Below are 20726 nucleotides of genomic sequence, written 5' to 3'. Positions count from 1 at the left end.
CATTTGTGCAATATTCCTTCAATTACTCACATCAATTAAAGCTCAAGTATGTGTTGGCCGGTGCTGCACGTCATGGGCTTTGTAGTATTAAGACAGTACAAACATTCTGCGTGTGTTTCTTACTCAAAGGGAAAACCTAGACCAGACGGGTAGAAAGACTGTGACTGGATCTTCATAGTTACTTCGAAAAGAAAACAACAGCTGAGAGGGGCCCCGATTCAGATTGAGGCTGTTGTATGAGAAGGGGGATTAACTGTCTTGCGCGGTTTCACTGATCAAAACAAGCACAGTCATATGTGCTGCTATTAGTTGAAAAGAAAAGAATCAGGCAAAAAGAGAATGCATGTTCTTTTTCCTAATAACAGCCCAGTGGAAATCATTTTCAGCTGGTAAAGCCACGTGTGGGAGGGAGAGTTAAGCCCCCTCTCCCCCACCCCAGTTCAAATTGAGGCTGCTCATGGCTGCTATTTCACTTTAAGAAATGCAGGAGAAATCTGTTCATGAATAGAAACACAGAGCTGGAAGGTACCTCAAGGGTCATCTAGTCCAGCCCCCTGCACAATGCAGGAAATTCACAACTACCTCCCTCCTGCACTCTCCCAGTAAGTCCTGCCCTATGCCGAGGGGAAGGCAAAAAACCTCCAGGATCACTGGCCAATCTGGCCTGGAGGAAAATTCCTTCCTGACCCCAAGGTGGTGATCAGAATTACCCTGGGCATGTAAGAAAGGGCCACGAGAGCCAAGCACTGCCTCGTCCCTTCCTGTCCTCCCTCTCATGATCCGCCTAAGGTCACAGAATCAGGAACTCCCAGTAACATTTGTGGATTGGCTGTATAATGGGGCTAAGTAGGATCTCCGACAGCGCAAAACAATTTAAATACCACAAGGATGCATGTGTTTATTTATTTGCTTATTTTATTATTAAATTTATATCCCGCCTCTCCCCAACATGTCAGGCTCTGGGCGGCTCACATCAGTATAATCACCACATCCAATCAATTTAACACATAACAACAACAACAACAAAATACATGTCATTTCCTATTAAAATAAAAACAGCGGTTTCTACATTATTGATTGATCCAAACATCAATAAAATCATACATGAATCCTCAGTCAGGAGAAAGGAGGCGGGTAGGCAAGATGGAACCAGGCTTAGTTGTAACAAGCCAGAACAGGGAGGACAGTTTTGATGGAGACCGTTGCTGTCCTCAACCACAGGCCTGGTGGAACATCTACATCTTGCAGGCCCTGCAGAACTGAACTAAGGACCCTGGTCTCATTTGACAGAGAGATCCACCAGGCCAGGGCCAGGGCCAAAAAAGCTCTGGCCTTGGTTGAGGACAGCCGGATACTTCTGGGGCCGGGGATCCTCTGTGCCCTCTGAGGGCTGTATCTGTAGAGGTAGTCCCACAGGTCCAATGGTCCCAGACCATCTAGGGCCTTAAAGGACAGAACCCAAACCTTAAACCTGATCCGGTATTCAATCTGGAGCCAATGCAACTGGCAGAGCACTGTTCGAATATGGGATCTCCCTGCAAGGACCCTTGCCGCTGCATTCTGGACCAATTGAAGCTTCCAGATCAGGCCTAAGGGTAGTCCTGTGTACAGCAAGTTACAGTAGTCTAGCCTGGAGGTGAAAGTTGTGTGGATCATTGTGGCAAGGTCATCTCGAGACAGATAGGGCACCAGCATCTTAGCCTGGCACAGACGGAAAAAAGCTGCCTTGGCTACTTGTGTGACCTGGGCCTCCATAGAAAAGGCATCCAAGATCACACCTAAGCTTTTGATGGTAGGTGCAGATATTATTTGCACCCTGTCAAGAGTTGGTAGCTGGCATCCCAATCCTTGTCCTGGACAGCCCAGCCATAGTCTTCAATGGATGTCGTTTCAGTCAACTCTGTTTCAACCATTTTATCATGGCATCCAAGGACCTGGTCAGTGTGTCCGGGATGGTGTCTGGGTGGCCGTCCATCAACAGACAAAGCTGGGTGTCATGGGTGTACTGGTGCCAACCCAGCCCGAAACTCCAGACCAGCTGGGCAAGGGGGCTCATATAGATGTTAAATAGCATGGGGGAGAGGATTGCTCCTTGAGGGACCCCACACACCAAGGAGTATCACGGCGATAACTTCTCCCCAAGTACTATCATAGAATCATAGAAGAGTTGGAAGGGACCACCAGGGTCATCAATGCAGGTCATTCACAACTACCTCCCCCCCACACACCTAGTGACCAGAAGATGGCCAAGATGCCCTCCCTCTATCTTCTGTCCCTGAACCACGGAGAAAGGAGCACAGCCACTGAAGGGTTGTCCCCTGGAATCAAATGTGGCGTGGCAGTGGTCTAATCGATTGTAATTGATCATGTCGAATGCTGCTGTAAGATCTAATAAAATCAGCAACGCTGACCTGCCTCGATCCGGTTGGCAACAGAGATTGTCTGTGAGGGTGACCAGTGCCGTTTTTGTCCCATGGCCAGGGCGGAAGCCGGTCTGAAATGGGTCCAGAACTGATGTGCCCTCCAGGAAAGCCTTAACTCTCTCCACTCCCTTGCCCAGGAAAGGTAAGTTGGGCCACTGTGTCATAAGACCAGCCATGGCAAGATGCCATGTTGTATCACAGCAGCCAGAATATACTGAGCAGGGTTTGGAAGCATCAAAACCACAATATTTGACACACACACACCCAATTCCATTGCTCGCTAACTTCAGCGGCAGGTCTAGTTTTTAGTAAAGAGCCCACACTCTCCTGTGACAATGAATGTAGGACGTTAAACAATTATCATAATATTACACACTATCTTTTAAAGTATGTCTTTGTGTAAAGTTAGGATTGGTGGGGGGAAATCCCAAGCGCCTGATTGTTCAGGTACTTAGAAATATATGCAAAGTGCTCCTGAGAAAGTTAACCACAAAATGCTACCTTGCATTGAGTTACAAATTACAGCTTGCACTTCCAGCCACTTGAATGCACAGTCATCCCACAACCAATTTGCACACATGATCAACTCCACCGTTGAAACGGATATGGAACCCCAAAGCTTCTCTTATGCAATCCAGAAGCCACTCCGCCACTGCATAGCCATGGAAATACCAGGTGTTGTAACCTGCTCTAAGCCTAGCTCTGAATGGGATAAGGCGGGATATAAATGCAAAAATAAATAAATAAACCAGCATTGGCAAATGGCAGCCCAATTGCTCTTCATGTGCCAGCTCGACTCCAGTAGCTTGGACACAATCGTCCACCACAGCTTCTACACACATAGGACAGACAACCCACTATTCCAAGTGCGGCACGAATCTGTACGTAACTGTAGTAACTTGCCAGTACAAGCTAATGCACAGCAACCCGTACTCGTAATCTGTTGCCACATAGCAACAAGCTAAGAAGTCCTCCATTTTCTTGGGAGCGCAGTCGCCAGGTAGAGCAGGGCTTACGCACACAACAGCACGCTGCACTCTCTCTTGATCTACACGGATTTTGGATTTTAAAATTTACCGGACGCCCCTACACACAAAGCACCGATTGCTTGAATCAGTGGCCGTGAGCCCAAATCCACATGGATGCGCCGTGTGAGAAGCTGGGTGAAAATTTGCACAACTCCTCACACACACGCTAGCTGCCGGTGCCTAGATGGTTCACACAGTCGGCTGCTACGTGGATCTCTCCCCCCCCCCAAGCCACCGTTGAAAACATTTCTATGACACGAGCCACGAGTCAGCGTGTGCCTGGTCACTCATGGTTGGTCTTAATAAAAGGTGTGCCATGGCTTCCCATTCTGGATTTCAACCGACTCAGTTATCTTCTTCTTCTTTTTTTTAATCTCCCAAAATCCTGTCACACTCGAGCGTTATCAACATACAAGCCAGGAGTTGGATACTGTTTTCAGTGACTCCTACTGAGTTATGTGGGATACAGTAAACAGGCTGCGACTCATTCGGCGTGGGGGGGGAAGCACTGCACTTGCCTTACAACACCCTTGTATGGTAGGCTGGTACTATTATCGGTGTGGGTGTGGGGGGCGGGGACTCAGGCTGATAGACAGTCACTTGCCTAAACCCACTCAGTAATATAAGTCTCTGTTAGACTTGTTCAGTTGACAGCTCTCACGGTCAGTGTTCAGATCACTGCAGCAGCCATTTTACCTTCGCTATCAGAATGATCCAGTGTCCAGATTGTGGAAGAACTGGAGAGAGCGAGGAAGTTGGGGGGAAAGAGACATCAGGGATATTTTGTTATGAAAGCGAACCACCTCCCAGGATAGAAGTGAGAGAGCAGGAAACTAGAGGAAGTAGTTGGAAAAACTGGGGAGATTTGCGAAAAGGTTGCTTGCATTGGAAATGGGATGTGGTCAGAAGAAGGGAAGTGGCGGGGGGGGGGGGAGATTCCAAGCAGAGGAAGATGCAGGTTCAGGCAGAACAGCAATCCCTGGGTGAACCTTGGCCCAGTTTACACACAAGTAGTCACCCACTCACAGTTGCCTTTCTCAGTCAATTTGGTGTCCCCGAGAACAAGACTGCAACCAATAAGGCACGCTCTCAGGTCAGCGTGGATCTGTTTTGTGGTGCTGGACATGTTCTAATATGAGGGGGGACCTCTTAAAAAGACGGGCGTCTGGCAACCTTTATTTCTAACACCACCAGGGAGAGGAAAAAGAGCGGGCAGGACAGATCCACAAGGGAAAGCGGCACAAGGGGCTGAAGGCTTTTGTGCACAGTAGAAATGGGTAATCTCAGGGAAGCATAAGTGAAGGAGCCTCTCGTTTTTTAGCGATAAGAAAGGTAGAAAGGAGCCTGGAAGGAGATTAGAGGTGAGCCAGGTAGAAATACAGGCAAGGAGGGTTGGGTATTACAAAAACAACTTTCTGGTCAAGGAGCTGGTGGCGGGGGGGGGGGTAGGCAGACAGATGCCCCCTCTCCAACATCGGGCCCTACCTTGTGGGCCACATGATATTTTTAACCCTCTTAGATCCAGAGAGGGAGAGAGACGTGGAGATGACAAGGTGCATCCACCTCTGGCAGGGACTTTCCTTCCAGTGGAAGAGACAAGCAAAAAGACCAAGATGGCAGGAGGAAAGTAGACAGACGGGGACCGTCAAGGCCAGGAAAGCAGGAGGCTCAGGCTAGGGGTCGGGAAGGTGGGAAAGCTGTCTCTGCACAAGAAGGTTTTACACCCTGCCCTCACAACCCCCCTCCTTCCTATGCACACACACATGAGCCTCTGCACTGACCCCCCCTTTGCCAATGGCCAGTCCCTTGGGAGGCCTGTCCTCCTCCTCTCCCCCCCCCCATCCTGCTGACCCTGGCGCGTGGCTGTGCCCGCAGGCTCGGCTGGAACAAAGGGCCCGGAGATCGGCCAATCAGGGTGTGCAGCTTTCCTGCCGCTGACCTTTTTATGATTATTATTTAAGGGAAAAAGCAGAGGCGAGGAGAGGGGAGGGAGCAGCAAAGGGGGGGAAAGAGAGAGAGAGAAATGGAGCTTTGCAAAGAAGAGGCCAGGCTGCCTCACAGCCGCTGGAGGGAAATATCCCCACACGGGCTCATCACCTGGCCCTGGTTTCTTCAAGTCCATATTGTCCCCAAGATGCAACCCAACTTGGCCACATTTGTGTCTGGCCAGTGCTGCATGGAGCCAAATTGGAGCAGCCGTTGGGGAGAGGTGTGGAAATGGGACGGTGAAACGATCCAAATAGGGTTGCCAACCTCCAGGTAGGGCCTGGAGTTCTCCCAGCATTCCATCTGATGTCCAGAATACAGAGATCAGTTCCCCCTGGAGAAAAGTGCAGCTTCAGAGGGCAAACTCTATGGTATACCAAGATTCTAGGTGAAATCCCTCCCCCAATTCCCCCCTCCACAGGCCCCCACCCTCAAAATTCCCAGGTCGACTGTAGTACCAAAGAGCCTAGCCCAAGGAAGTGGTGGTAAAATCCAATCTTCTAGGAAATCTGCCTTGTTGCTAAACAGCCACATGAAAGATTCACCAACACACCACTTTGGGGCGATGGTCTACCTTGCCAAACGTCCCATCCCCAATCAGAAACGCTTTGCTGTGCTTCAGAACATGGCCGCAGAACCCTTAGGCCCACCTTCAGTCCCTCACCCCCAAGCTTCCCACAGTCACAGATTTAGGGCCATGCCATAGTGTCACTTCCTAAATATGGTGACGCATCTCCTCCCTGCGTGTGTCCACCATTTTCTCTTTTAACCCGCTCATCTTGACATCCTGTGACCAACAGTCATTTTCACAGACACACCACACCATAAAGACGTTTGCCATGAGTTAACACCAACAGTGGCACACCGATAATGCATGAAAAGTGCATGTGTGTGTGAAAAGTCCTGTCAAGTTGCAACCATCTTATGGCGACCCCAGCAAGGGGCTTTCAAGGCAAGTGAGAAGCAGAGGTGGTTTGCCATTGCCACTTTCTGTACAGTCTTCTTTGGAGGTCTCCCTTCCAAGGACTCACCCTGCTTACCTTCCAAGATCTCATGAGATCGGGCTATAACATGATGCCTTCCCTCCCATGAAACACACGTGCATGTACCTAAAATATACCCAAGAACCCATGGGCTGTAGATATGTGAAACCTAGGTGCCAAGCCCACATCAGCTATGGACTTCAAGGTGACATGACACAACGAGGAAGATGTCACACGTTTCCAGTGATGTGAATGGTCCATCAGATGATGAGAACATGGTTGACCAGTTCGTGGTTGAGCCAATGATACACCTGCTTCTGGCTCAACCCATACCTGGTTTGATTCAATACGCATCAGAGCATTCACAAGGTGAGCCACCAGGTTAAAAAGTCACAAGTTTGGTGACTTCATCACATGCCCACCACATCCAAACAGTTGTGTGAACCAACCATTTCTGCATGTCCTTAAGCAAGCCATGCTCTCTCTGCCTCCGTGTGTAGAGTCTATGTGCCAGACACAAAAACAGTGGCCACTTCTTATCTGGAGCCATAAGTAGAGATTGTAAAACAATTTGGAAATTAGATGCAATGTTACAAAATAATAAATTTTCATATGAACCAATGCACATTGTCAAACTCTTCCAACTTTTGGAAACTTTGTTCTTAACATTCACAAAAGTTTCATACTCAGGGAGACTTTAGTTTGCTTTCAGCAAATTTATAGCTTGCCAGTGTCAACTGGGTATTTGGGAATTCAGGACATAATTTCTGGTCAGATTTTTTGACGGGTGCCTGCTTTGATTTTAATCAGCCCTCAAAGCAAACTAAACAAAACCCTAGCTACCGACAGCAATGTAATCCAAATCAAAGTTTAGCCAAATGAAAGGTTGAGAGCTGACGTTCTCCACGGGTTTGAATTCAAATCTCAGCAGCCATCAACAGGGATGGATGCTCAGCTTTGAAAATGTGAATTTGAGACGCACTGTGGAGAGATGGTGCCAGCTCTGGGGGAATGGGACAAGGTACAGAATCTTTCCAACTGCTTTATGTATAAGGATTTGTTTTTATTTTGAAACGCAGTGACCTTCAACCTTCATAAATTCTCTCTTCTTTCTAGCCACCTAAAATTTTGAATTGAAAAGCTTGAGTCCTCCTTCTTAAAAGCTTGCTACTTTCCATTTTTATCAAAGTTGGTCCAATAAAAGCATCATTAAAATAATTTAAAGTTTCCAAACACAGTGTAAAACGTGGCAGTGAAAGACTTCTCAAGCACCCCCTTCTCAAGAGGCTTAGAAATTATTTGTGTAATGTTTTTTATTGGTGTATAGAGACTTTTAAAAATACCAAATGCACAATCTGTTCATTCGAGTTATAGATACAAGGAATGTGAGAACACGAGGGAAAGGAAAAAAAATTGAGCTTCACAAGTAAAACCAACCTAAAACCTGGTGCGTATATCCTTGCAAACAGGCCTCAAGACACAAGAGGAAACTTGTAACTTTGTACAGAGATACTTATGCCAAGAGTGCCTGTCAAGTCACATTCACACGTTACAATGCTGGAGTGGATGTTGTATCAAAGCCCCTCCAGCACGTGGTGCGTCAGCAACCATCTGGGCCTCTGGCAGATATGGAATCTAAATACATAGGATCAGGGCCAGGAAAATATTGGGGAACCAGTCGTACTGGGACCTAGAACCATGACGATGCTCCTCTGGACCTGAAACATTTTATTGTTTGTTCCTGCATACAATGGTGTATTCTGTGCAAAAGTGACGCAACCGAAACACAATCGAAACACACTGACACCTTCCACCCTAGTGTAACAGTGATCCAGGTTCTGCACATGTCAGAACAAGGGCATTGGTACAGAGGTGTGTACCGGCCCATTACACCCCATTTCGAACTCTAGATGTGAAGGTACCAAGGACACAGACACTAGCCCACCCCCTACACAGATTGACACTCTCACTCCTCTGGCGAGAGAGAGAGAGAGAGAGAGAGAGAGAGAGAGAGAGAGAGAGCATATGCGGGGGTGGAGGTGGGGGCAGTTACTACAGGCTGGAAAATCGATTTCTGCCTCTGAACAAGCTTCGCTTCCCAGATCTCCGGGTTCATTAGCACGGACTGGGCTTGACACCAATACAATTTCCACACCGGGCTGGCTGCAGCGGCAGACCTGGGGGGGGGGGGTGCGCCCAGAGGGCCAGCTCCGCAAAGCCACTTCTCTGCACCCCCGCCCTGCCAGTCCCAAAACGTGTCATGAGCAGATTCTAAAGTCGCCGCCTGGTTTCTCCTTGGCACACCCACCCCAGTTCTCTCACCCTTGCCGTTTCTCCCAGCTTCTCCCTGCCCACATTCTCTTAGCAGCCTTCGTCTCCCCAAGACCCATGACTCCTAAATTTCAGCAGCCCCACTAGTGGGAGGAAAGGCACTGCTCATAGAGTCTGGCAGGGTTAAGAGTACAAGAAAGCAGCACCTGGACACCTGGATTCCCATCCCAGTATGAGATCTAACGGTTAACAGGCTCATACGAAAATAAAAACCCTTTCCTTCACCACAACCCCAATTCTCAGGTTGCCAGCAGGTCCCATACCAGGAAATTTTTCAGGGAAAAGGAATTTCCCCCAAGGTCACCTAGAAAAGCTCCTCACGGGCTTCAGGAAACTCTGCTCTCAGCCACACATTCCCTTTCTCCTCTGGCTCTAACCACTAGACACCAGTGCACCCATTCTGAAAGCATAACCCCCACCTCCAATTCATCAGAAATTTCAGTGTTCACGCCTCAGCTGCCAAGGGGTGTAATCCTGGGTTCTTAGGATGTGGTCAGAGATAACTGAGGGGGGGACCCAACAAACGGGGAGGGGGTGTGGACAGAATGAAATAACTAGACATAAAGCAGCAGGGGAACTTTATATTCTAAAAGTGAACAACTAGATCGGGAAATGCTTAACAGGCTTGGGGAGGGGGAGAATAAGGAGCCACATAACAGACCTCGGTGGGTCTGTCTCCTAAGCACGTCCTATTTCATTTCCCCTTCCTGGAGTCCCCTTGCTGTTCCAAGGGAAAAAGATAATTCCCAGGGCCAGAATTTTGTTTCGATGTCATTGGGGGTGCAGGAGGAAAAGATACAGGATCCACACACAGGGAAGGATTGGCTAAAACTCAAACCTGAGGTTGTTGTTGGGAGACTTGCGGGGGGGGGGGGGGAGTGTCTGTGATGCCATCTGAAATTTAAACAGATTACTGGAGGTGTATCCTGGGGGGGGGGGGTTTGCCTAAAACTAAAGCAGGATATTGTAGGAGTGGGCAGGTTGATGAGAATGAGAGAAAGGGGAGGGGGAGAGAGAGAGAGATTGTGATTGCTAATTGTTTAAGACATAAAGGGTGGAACTGGGCAAGACTAGAAAGGGGAGGGGTCTTTGAGGGCAGAGAGTCCTAAGATCCCACAGGTGACTTCTTTCCCCCCCCCCACAGTTCCCTCTGGGCCAGCCAAGCCTCTCCTACTCCCTTCCCTTCACCCACCTAACCCTAAACCTCAGTTCTCATTTGCAACATCCTAAAACTTAAAGGGGGGGGGGAGAGAATTCCAGATGCTCAAGCATTAAAACGCACTGATGATTCTGTGAAAAGGGGGGGGGACACCCGAATTCCCACCCCCCAAAAAAGTGGACAAGAGCGAGGGAGACCCTCTCTTCCTTCCTCCTTTCTGCCGGTCTTTCTGTTTCCCCCTCCTCCCGGCGCCTCGGCGGGCTCTCTTTTCCCCGCTTCCATCGCCGCCGCCGCCGCCGCGCCCCCCCCCACAGCCCCCCACCCCCTCCGTCTATCGACCGCAGGATGCCGGCGCCGGAGGTTCGATACGGAGCAGTGACACTCCGGATCAATACCGCATGAATAAAAACCCCGCGCGCCCAGCGCCCTGCGCCTCTCTGCCTGCCTGCATCTGCCTGCCTCTGCCTGCCTGCCTCTTCCCCGCCTGCCTGCCGGACTCGGTCGCCGGACGCGGCTCGCCAGCTCCGGCCGGGTCCTTCTCTCTCTCTCTCTCTCTCTCTCTCTCCCGCCTCCCCCCTCCCGCCCCCCCCCTCTTACCGTTTGCAGAGCGCAGGGCGAGCGGCGATTTGAGACGCCATCCGTTCTCCGGGCCGGCGGATCTTTGGAAGACCAAGGGGACCGGCAGTGGGATGAACATGTCGGGGACCTGTGAGTGACACGCCGCATCACCCCACGGAGGGACAGGGAAATCACAAGAACACCAGGGTGGGTGGAGAGGGAAGGGGGCGCGGGGCGCGAGGGAGGGGGGGGGAGACCCACGCCGGGCAGGTGACGAGGATGACAGTCCAGGCAGGGTCGGGGGTTGGGGGTTGGAGCGGGGAGCCAGGTGGATCGCTTCTCCTTCCAACGACCCACCCCCCTTGCAAACACACGCACGCACACACCCCTCCGGGGAGGGCCCTTCCACACGTGCGTGCGTGCACGGGCCAGGGGGCTGTGTGTCTGTTGTCCCGCGCCTGGCACAAGGGGTGGGTGAATGGGGGGGTGGGGGGTTGCTCACCGGGGCCGGACGGCGGGCATGGGTGGAAGGCGCTCGCTCGCTCGCTCTTTTTGTGTGTGTGTGTGTGTGTGCAAAAATGTGCCCGCGCTCCTTTGCGTGTGGGTGTGCAAGGGCGTGCAACACACCGGCCTAGCCTCCCCCTGCCTGGACGTGTGTGTGTCGCCCCCTTTCGCTCCGTCCGAATGTCTTTCTCCCCCCCCTTTCCCATCACACACGCACGCACCGCCGCCGCCGATTCCCACTTTATTGTCTTCCCCGTTATCTCTTTCTCTCTCCCCCCCCCGTTTCCCTTCCACCGCCCTCTCTCCTTCCAACCACCCCGCTTTGACAGATGACATCCAGGCAAGCGACCTGCCGTCCCTCGCAATCCCCCCCGCGGGGGGCTCCGTTTCCAACATCCCCCCCATTCGCCCACCCCCTTCTTCACTCTTTGCACAAGTACAGTCCACCCAGACAAAAGCAATTATTCCTTAGGTACAAGCTTTAGTGCCCGTGTTGAAAAGGGGGGGGAGAGAAAGGGGGGATAAATTAATTATTGACACCCCCTCCTCCAAAGTAAGTAATATTTCCTTGCCGGCCTTCCATTGAAAACCTTAATACGTCGCCCCACGCCTGACACTTTTGCCCCCCCAGATTAAAAAAAAAACTCCACCAACTGCCTCATATAAGACTTTTCCTCTCCACACTGCAAGTAAAGGGGGGTGTCCCTCCCCTTCCTGAAAACAAAACACCATCGGTGATCACCGCCCTTTGCAACCTTTCTTATTAGAAGTCAAGAGATTTACACCCACAATTACTGTACGGCACTGTTATAATAAAGCGGGGGACCTTTCCACCACCACCACCCAAAGCAGCCCATGGGATACATAATTAGGGTTTGGTGCATTTGTGCAATAACTCAGCGACCTGTGCAATAACTCGGCTTTCTCCGACTTTCCTTTTCCTGGGGAGGCACTTGCCTCTACTGAGGACACATGCCCTTTCCTCTCTTTCCGAAGGGGATTTAATTTATGGGGGGGGGGAGAGAGAAATAGGAGAGAAAGTGATCCTTAAACTCTGTGATCTAGAGATCTCACTTCGGCCCACAGAAACAAGAGCACGTCCTGTCTGTCTGTCTGTCTGTCTCTCTTTCTCCCCGCCCAGGTCTCCTTCCTGGGCCAATGATCGACTGAGCACCTTTTTAAAAAATGCACGGGCATTCAGATGTGATGGGAGAAGGATGGGAGGGTATCGTAGGGGCTTGCTTATTTGTCTGTGTGCTCCCCCCCTCCTCCCCCTTGCTCCTTTCATGTCAAGCTGGATAAAAAGGCTGCCCGTTGGGACTAAGCCCACTGGTGCTGTTTCCAAACCCGGGACTGGCCAGGTTGGCACAAGATTTGACCAGAGACACAGAGGATTTTCTGAGCACATTGAAAGTGATTTCCCCAAAAGGCTTCACCTCCCTTCATGGACACACACCCTTTTTTGGGCCACTGACACATTAAAAAAATAGATTTAGCAGGATTCCGGAAAACTCTTGCTTGTCAAACCTGTTTTTTGGAAGGGAAACTGAGGCCGGCAGACACACTGGAAAGAGGCTTCAACTGCTCTTTAAACTCTGGGGGAAAAACCCCAGCCATTCTCTGGTTCTAAGTGTTCCCCATCACCACTGACAATACCTCTGTTGTGGTACGACTGCAGAATCAGCCTAGAGGGAAACTGCAGTCAGGACCAGCCCTACCTAAGTCACATTACAGGAACAGCCAACCCCAAGGCCTTGAATCCAGTCCACAGCCTATGCCCCCCCTGCCCCCAAATACAGCCAGATATGTCTGCCCTCAGCCCCCCACCCCTACTCCCTAGATACAGCTGGATTCTCTCTCACTCTCTATTATGATCTTGCTAGTCCCGTTCAACTGCACTGCAAACAAGTGGGCCAACCGGAGATCAACAGCGGATGCCATTATCTCTCTGTGTGTATCCCTTCGTCCCCTTTTCAACAGCCCTGGATTCAAGGAGGGAGGGAATGCAGATAGAGGGCAGAGGCAGAACTGTACAGGGATGGGGGGGGGGGGAGAGAGAATAGCGTGAGTGGAAGAGAGACAGACAATATGGGGAAAGGGACAAAAGGGGCTGTGGATGGACAGAGAATGGGATGGAAATGTATTGGCGAGAGGCAGAAGGAGAGTGGGGTGTATATAGCACAATACAGATAGGTATCAGATTGATGGAGGGACAACTGGATGAATATGTATGGGGCAGAGGAGGAAAGAAAATGAGGGCGGGGAGGGGGGAACCCCACTGCTGATGGGATAGAAAGAGTGGAATTATTTGATTCTATAGCACACCGTGTGGAGGTCAGGAATCAACGCCGCTAGCATTAAAGTGGGGGTGTTAATGTGTGTGTGTTTTTTTTTCTCTCTTTCTCTGCCTCTCTCCTTCTTCCCCTGTCTCTAGGTCACCGCAAGATGAAACGTATGGCGCACACAAACGCACGCCTGCGCACCAACCACCAAGTCCGTTCTGGTCGATCTTTCCCTGAGATTCTAACAAAAGCCAACCTGGGAAGTGACAACTAGTTTAAGGCAAGGGTTTGATCTCACCCGAAGAAATCCTCTTTCCGGAGTAAAGCTGCCAAAAGGGGGTTACGTAGGTGCGGGCTGCATTTCAGCACTGGGTGTAAAAGGAAGGTCAGCCCCTGCTAATCATAAACCAATGTTGAAAAGAGAAGCCAAAGCCACTGCCAGCCCGCCCATCGAACAAGCACCAAGAAGAAGCGTCGGCGGGGCCCTTGCCACAAGAGAAGGACGAGCCGGCTCTTGCGTTTCCCCACCTCTGAGTTTGAGAATGACTCTATTCCACTTTCTCACCTACATTCACCAGATTCAAATGTGATGCTTTGCAGATTAGCGGCAAATGGCCTTCGGTGTGCAGGCCCAAGGGCTGTCTTTCCTTTCTCGGCCCAGCCCAAATACCAGAACTATGCTGTCCTTTAAAACTGGGCAACCCTGACATGTCGTTTCCGGTCCACACCCCTTTCACCCCAGTATCTACGGGGAGGGGGGATGGACTATTTTCAGTGGGATTTATTTTTTGTACAGTAACTTGTCCCCAAATTCTTGAAAACTGGGTGTGAAAGAAATCAAATTAATCATGGTGAATAATCTCCAGATTTGTTGCTGCCAAAAATAGGGGGAAAGGGTAGATAGACTGGGAGGTGAAATATTGAATACAGGGTAAATAGAAGTGTTACCCATATAGACCAAGATGCAAAGAACTCCATTACACAATCCCAGAGGTTTGTGAGTGCCCATTCGGATCTTTGACTTTTTGACCAATTTTGTTTAAAAATTGGAACAGCGGACCTTTTCCTGCATGCTGTATCACAAACTGCATTTTAACCTTGGTCTCAAAAATGGATGCTATTTGAAACCAGCCTCCCGGGTCTCCTTGGGTAAGTCCAACAAGTTTTGTTTCAATCCTGCCCACCGTTTCTCGCCATAGACAGATCATGCAGATGTATGCGCACAGGTGTGTGTCTTGCACATGCTCCTCACAAGCGACAATTCCAAGATGACTGTATTCGAGGAAGCGTCATACACAATTAGCAATAAGGAATAACTGCAAGACGGGGGCCTGGATTACCGGCAGGCCATTGTGCATTGCCAAGTGCACCCCACGAAATGGATGGGAATGCACAACTTTATCCACACAGTGTTGTACGAGTGTGGATCTCATGTGTCAAACGTACACCTGCAGCCTGAACAAAAACCGTGTCGCACACAGACATGTAGCGACTGATCCAACTGATCCTGATCCAACAAGAGACTGTAAATGGGAAAGCTTGTTACTGTTTATAGTTCCTTTAAGTATTGACTTGTTTTTTATTCTGAATTAATTAAACCAGAACACATAGCACCCCGAGTTCCGTATTCCTGATAGGTAAGGGAGATAAGAATCGCCACTAAACACACACACACACACACACACACACACACACACACACACGTAGCTGGTATGTCTTGAGCATATATTATGATACTTCCTTTTTTCCTTGAGAATTTAAAACTGGAGGATACATAACATATCCTATCACCATCTCATGGTTGTTTTTAAGCATTTCAAAATAAATAACGTTAGTCTCACTCAGCTTGGTATGCACATTACAACCTGGGCCTATGTTTGTTTTTTTTAAACTACAAAGGTCTAAAGGACCAATGTTTACCTTTGCATGACAGAAATTATGATTTGAAAAAAGTGATGTAACAGTGTGGTTAATGACCTATTTGATTGGGGGGGGGAAGCTAAAAAATCTGCAATGAATATTTTCATTCAAATTGTGCATTCCTAACCTTATTACAGTCTTATCAATTCCTCTTCTTGTTTTAAATGCTATTTGCTAATTTTGGAAACCAGAGTGGGGAAAATCTGGGGAAAGGTTCTGGGTGGGACAGTGTTTTTTTTAAAGAGGAAAATTTAATAAAAAAATGGCTCTTCCAGAAAGTAAAATCAAATTAAAAGAGGAAATCAGAGCAACAAGGAAGGAAGAACGCAAGATGGGATTCCTTTGTTGCTGCTGAAGACTCACTGGGGTGTCTTCAGTGAATGTGGATGGGGGGAGGGCTTTTGGCTATTTTCCCCTTTATCTTCCTTTATGGGGTAGGGGAGGATACCTGCACAGCTTTTTTTACCCTCAATTCCCCTTCCTCCAGCAGAAGGGAGGGTAGGAAGTTGAGATTTTTGCAAAAAGATTGCTGCAGTGGAAGAATTCAGTGATGCACACCGGTGTTTTCCTGTGGAAGGAACATTTGGGGTAAACCTTCAGCAACAAGGGGAACACTGGGCATGGCCTGATGCATTCCATCCCACCCATGAGCAACAAACTCAGCTGCCTTTGAAGAACAATCCTTCCTTTTTGGGGGGAATCATCCTGAATTTTCCCACTTTCCTCTTGTGAGGCAAACAGCCAGACTGAGTGTTGGAGTGCCGGGAGATTTTGCTGCAGCAATCTGTGTCATCAACAATGAAAATGGTATGGTTTGTTGCTTCACGCGCACGAAGTGTTCAACAGAACAATAAAGGCCATTTTGACAAAAAAAAGTAACGGGAGTCTGTCACTCATTTCAAAGTATCGCAGAATCAATGGGCTCCGTTAAGAGAAACAAAGAGCGTACAAGAGAATCGGATACACAGATGTGTTTCGCCTATTCTTCCCAGTTCTGAGGAAAAGGAACTCAGAAACAAAACCCATTTCCTCTACCACTCTCTAAAAACTCAGTCAGTATACCTATTCGGCCCACAGACCCCTACACTAAGATCTGTTCTTGGTCCCCGTTCTTTTATTTACCCTAACAACCGCAAGAAAGAGTGAAAGCAAGTGAAATGCCAGGCACGGGATCAAGTATATATGCTTTACAATCTCTGGCCAGCCTGCAGTGAAGAGACAGGTATGTGCAGGAGGGGAGAAATGCCGGTCTTGCTTACTGTTTCCCTTGCCGTAGTTCCCATTGCTGACACACCAAACTGCCGCTCAGTTTTAAAAGAGGCTTGTCTCTTTAGCAATGGGAACAGCTGCCACAAAAACCGCAAGCAACTCCCCAAATGCATATGGGGGCTTACTTCTCCTTGCATGCATTTTAGGTCCTGGTCTTTAGTTATTTGCAAGTCAGAGTTTCTGGAAAGCTAAGTATTATAATTCCCACTTTGCAGATGCATAACTAAGAACAAGACACAGAAATTTCTCTGAGTCCACAAAGAGGCACCAGGGTTATTCTACTATAGGCCAGGGGCGTCAGAGATCCAAGATGTTTCCCGCCGCAGGTTTTGCATGCCCAAAATTTCTTCCGATATTGCTAGCCACACATACCCTGCCACTAACACAGGGCACAGGGAATGGTCCTCTGGGGTAACACAGTAGCAATGGCCAAACATTGCCAAACCTGGCTTCAGCTTCATTCAGACTTTGCAATGGCCATGAATCATCGGCGCTCATCAACTTGCACAGATGGTAAGATAGTACCAAAGAAGGAACAGTGGGACTCCCAGCTTCAGAGTCACACACGCAGGAGGCATCTGGTTCCTGTCTATCCGCAGGACACGATTTCAAAGCATTAACTCACCTTCCCAAATTGGTTATCTAAGCACTCCGTCCCCGCAGAGATTTCAGCAGTCCTGATGCCAAAGCTATCCCTGTCCCAAAACTAACACACCCATTTCTGTTGTTATGACTTTTAGTACAGCATTGTTATAGGCCTAGTTCATTCAGAAAGACCTTCTCTCGCCCAAAACAACCTGAACTCCCTCTAAATGTTAACTGCTCATATGATTTCATGTGGGATTGTTAGGGTTGTCAGCTATCAGTTAGAAAAGTCCTGGAGATTTGGGGCTGAGACCAGGGAGGGGAGGGTTTGGGAAGGGACCTTACTGGGATACAATGCCATAGAGTCCACCCTCCAGAGCAGCCATTTTCTCCAGAGGATCTTTTCGTGCGTCATCTGGAGAGCAGCTGTAATTCCAGGAGATCTCTAGGCTCCACCTGGAGGTTGGAACCCTACTCTGTGAATTTCACTTGGGTGGGCCTCGTTTCTTCCTCATTCAAACTCTTTGGACATTTGCACATGTAAGAATTCAGAAATATCTGCTGTTTAAAAACCAGTTTATGGTTGCCATGAAAGAATCTCGGAGAGAGGGTTGAGAAATCTTCCGTAGATGTCTAGCACCCCTTCTCAGAACCTCAGTTCCCAGGGGGGAAAGAAGACTATGGAGCTAGCTCGTGTTCACTGTGTAGACCTCGCCCTTAATTTGGTCTGCAATTATGTAAAATCTATATTGGCTTCATGTGGGGTTTTTCCTATTACACATCAATAACTTTTACAGTAGAACTACATGGAACATGCATAGGTGTGTGGCACAAGTCTGATGTGCCCTTCTCTTAGGGAAAAGCAGCTTCGGGAAAGGAAATTTTGAACCAAGAAGCCTCAGGCAGATGCTTAACCCTTTCCCTGCCTTACCATTTATTGGCTTCAAATCACTGCCTCCTCCCCAGTGAAGTTCTAAGATGCCTGTTTAGCCACATTTGAAAATCCAGAACAGGGGAAGCAAGGGAAGCTGTCTGGACTGGAGAAGGTGTGGGCAGGAAAAGGGTTAAGCAAGATCCCTGGGGAAAGCAGCTGCTAGATTTTGTTACATACATAGGCAAGGTGTTAATTCTGCCCTTAGGTGCATGCAGCTCATATTCAAGAAGGGAGTCCCAAATCTCATGAGGTGAAGATGGTCTTTGTCTCCCTTTCCTTTCCTCTTCCTGGGAGCCAACGGGTACCCTCCCTGTCAACCGCCCAAGGGGGGGGGATGCTTTGCAAAACTACTCACCTTTCAGGCAGAAATGGCAGCTATAATACATTCACTCCAGTCCAGTCCAGAACCTGAGGAGAGAAAGAAAGAAGGTCAGAAACCCAGCTCCCCATGTTACATAATTGTGACATGACAAAGAGGCTGTACATGTAGAAAAGAAGAAGCAAAAAAAGCAGAAGCAGAAGAAGAGTTGGTTTTTATATGCCGATTTCTCTACCACAAGAAAGAATCAAACTGGCTTAGAATCTCCTTCCTCTCCTCTCCCCACAATAGACACCTTGTGAGGTAGGTGGGGCTGAGAGAGCTCTAAGAGAATGGTGCCCAAGGTCACCCAGCTGGCTTCATGTGTAGGAGTGGGGAAACCAACCTGATTCACTAGATTAAAGTCCGCTGCTCACATGGAGAGGGGAATCAAACCCAGTTCTCCAGATTATAGTCCACCGCTCCTAACCGCCGCTCCTAACCACTATACCACACTAGCGTTTAGGGTGCTCATTCACCAGGTTGCTGGTTTTACATACCCTAGGTCAGGGGACAAATATGCCCACTTTACCTTTTTTAAAGGAGAATCAAACCAGCTTACAATCTCCTTCCCTTCCCCTCCCCACAACAGACACCTTGTGAGGTAGGTGGGACTGAGAGAGTTCAGAGAAAACTGTGACTAGCCCAAGATCACCCAGCAGGCTTCATGTGGAGGAGTGGGGAAACCAACCCAGTTCACCAGGGCTCCATCTGGTATCGGAGCCCAGCAGAGGAAACAGTGATATTGAGGTCTGAGACAAAGGCAACTTGGTACGTCCATCTCAGTGACGTCACTGGCAAATGCAGCACCCAGTTGATGTAGTGCCACTCTGGGGCACACTACAGGACGTGAGCAGCCCCTTAGATTTTGGAACACTTTTGCTTCCAGCAGGGGCGGTCTTAGCCAAGGGGCAACTGTCGTGAGCACCGTGATTGGAGGGACCACAGCTGCCCATGACCCCACCCCTCCAAAGAGGGGGGAGAGAAGAAGAAGAACGGGCTCCTGCCCCTGCTTCCACCTTGCCAGTCGGGGGCTCAGGCAGATGGCTTCCAGGGGAAGCAGTGGCTCCTGCCAACCTCGCATGGGGCAAAGGCCATGCTTTACTTTGCCCAGCGGGCTGGGTGGCGGGGGTGGTGGTAGTGATTCTGGGGTCCCATCATCCTGGACTTTTTCCCAGAGCCCTAGAATCATTAAGACCACCCCTGACTTCTAGCCTAGTCAGCTGGGGAGAAGAGAGCAGTTTGGCAACCAAAGGAGCACAGGCTTTATTCTGTGCCTACTTTTATCTATGAGGGCCACAAAACTGTGGCACCCATGCCACTTAACACCCATGCCACTTGTTAGCCACCCGTAGGCTGTGCCAAACTATATGTGCAGTGAGGTTCAAAAATCTAGACCCCTGGTAGCCTCTGACAGTTGAAAACTTAGACCTGGCCCCTGAGTTTCTACCGAAATCAGGAAGTGGGCATCTCTACCTCTTTGGCGCCTAGAAAACCACACAGGTTCCTAAGTTTTGCACATACTCTCACACATACAAAAGAACCTCTGAATTGCACAGAATAGACAGACTGCCCCAATCATAATGAAATCCTCTTAGCAGAAGGGCCCAAACTCCTGCACCCTGCAAAGGGGTCTGTTCTAAAGTTGTGTTTATTCTCCCAGTGATGAAATTCACAAACCTGGTATGGGAACTGAAAATCCAAGTAAATTTTTCAGATTGATGTTTGAGAAGAAAAAGCAGGCAGCCCCACACTCTGGAACTTGCCTGAGAAATACACACGGATGGCCAATTCATATGAAACATGTTTCCTGGCATATATTTCTTCTTATGGGCGCCGTTTCAAAGTGCTCCCATAGAGGAAGGAACATTATGTCAAAAGGGGCCCTGCGTCTCATCACAAAACGGCTAGAGAATCCACACATCCACCACAAGCACCACAGGTGCTCCACCCAGACCACGGTCACCTTCTTATAGGGGCTCCTGTCCCTCCCAGCGCACTAAAGTTCTGACCCGTAGCCCCCTTCTGCTATAACCTACTGAAGCTCACTCCCCTCGCAATGCCAGAAACAAAATCCAGGTGTTCTGGTTTTCAGCCCCTCCAGGATTGACATGACTCCCCCCTCATCCCCCCCCACCTCTGGCTATGGAGGGTACCCACAGTTGTTCCTGCTAATCAGCCGATGTCATCTGCGGAGTGAAGTCTTTGCTTAAAGAGATTTAGGGCAGGAATCAATAGGAAATTTAAAAATCAATGCGGTTAGTATGAGAAAATCGATGGCGTTTAATCGGCCTGCCGATCCCCAGTCACAACAATTAGAAGGCTGGGATGTTCTACATCCCGCTACACGCCATTAGCGTCAATATTTGTGTAAGTGATGGCAGGGGGCAGCCGGGGGGGGGAAGC

The 20726-nt window shown here is 49.2% G+C and overlaps 1 protein-coding gene across 2 annotated transcripts in view; it reads right to left on the bottom strand.

The window, feature by feature from the left end:
• Positions 1 to 20726, bottom strand: part of POU2F2 (POU class 2 homeobox 2) — a 132502-nt gene that overhangs the window by 75170 nt on the left and 36606 nt on the right. The window contains exon 2 of one of the 2 annotated variants that reach the window (XM_056847516.1): positions 18318 to 18370. In XM_056847516.1, coding sequence (XP_056703494.1) covers positions 18318 to 18348 — 31 coding nt within the window. In that variant the 5' untranslated portion in view covers positions 18349 to 18370. Of the gene's footprint in view, positions 1 to 10507; positions 10620 to 18317; positions 18371 to 20726 lie in introns of those variants that run through there. The other variant, XM_056847515.1, reaches the window with a different exon arrangement.

This window comes from Euleptes europaea, chromosome 3 (assembly GCF_029931775.1).
Source record: "Euleptes europaea isolate rEulEur1 chromosome 3, rEulEur1.hap1, whole genome shotgun sequence".
NCBI lineage: Eukaryota > Metazoa > Chordata > Lepidosauria > Squamata > Sphaerodactylidae > Euleptes > Euleptes europaea.
Note: the sequence above shows the minus strand (reverse complement) of the source record. Positions and strands in the feature narration are given on the sequence as shown.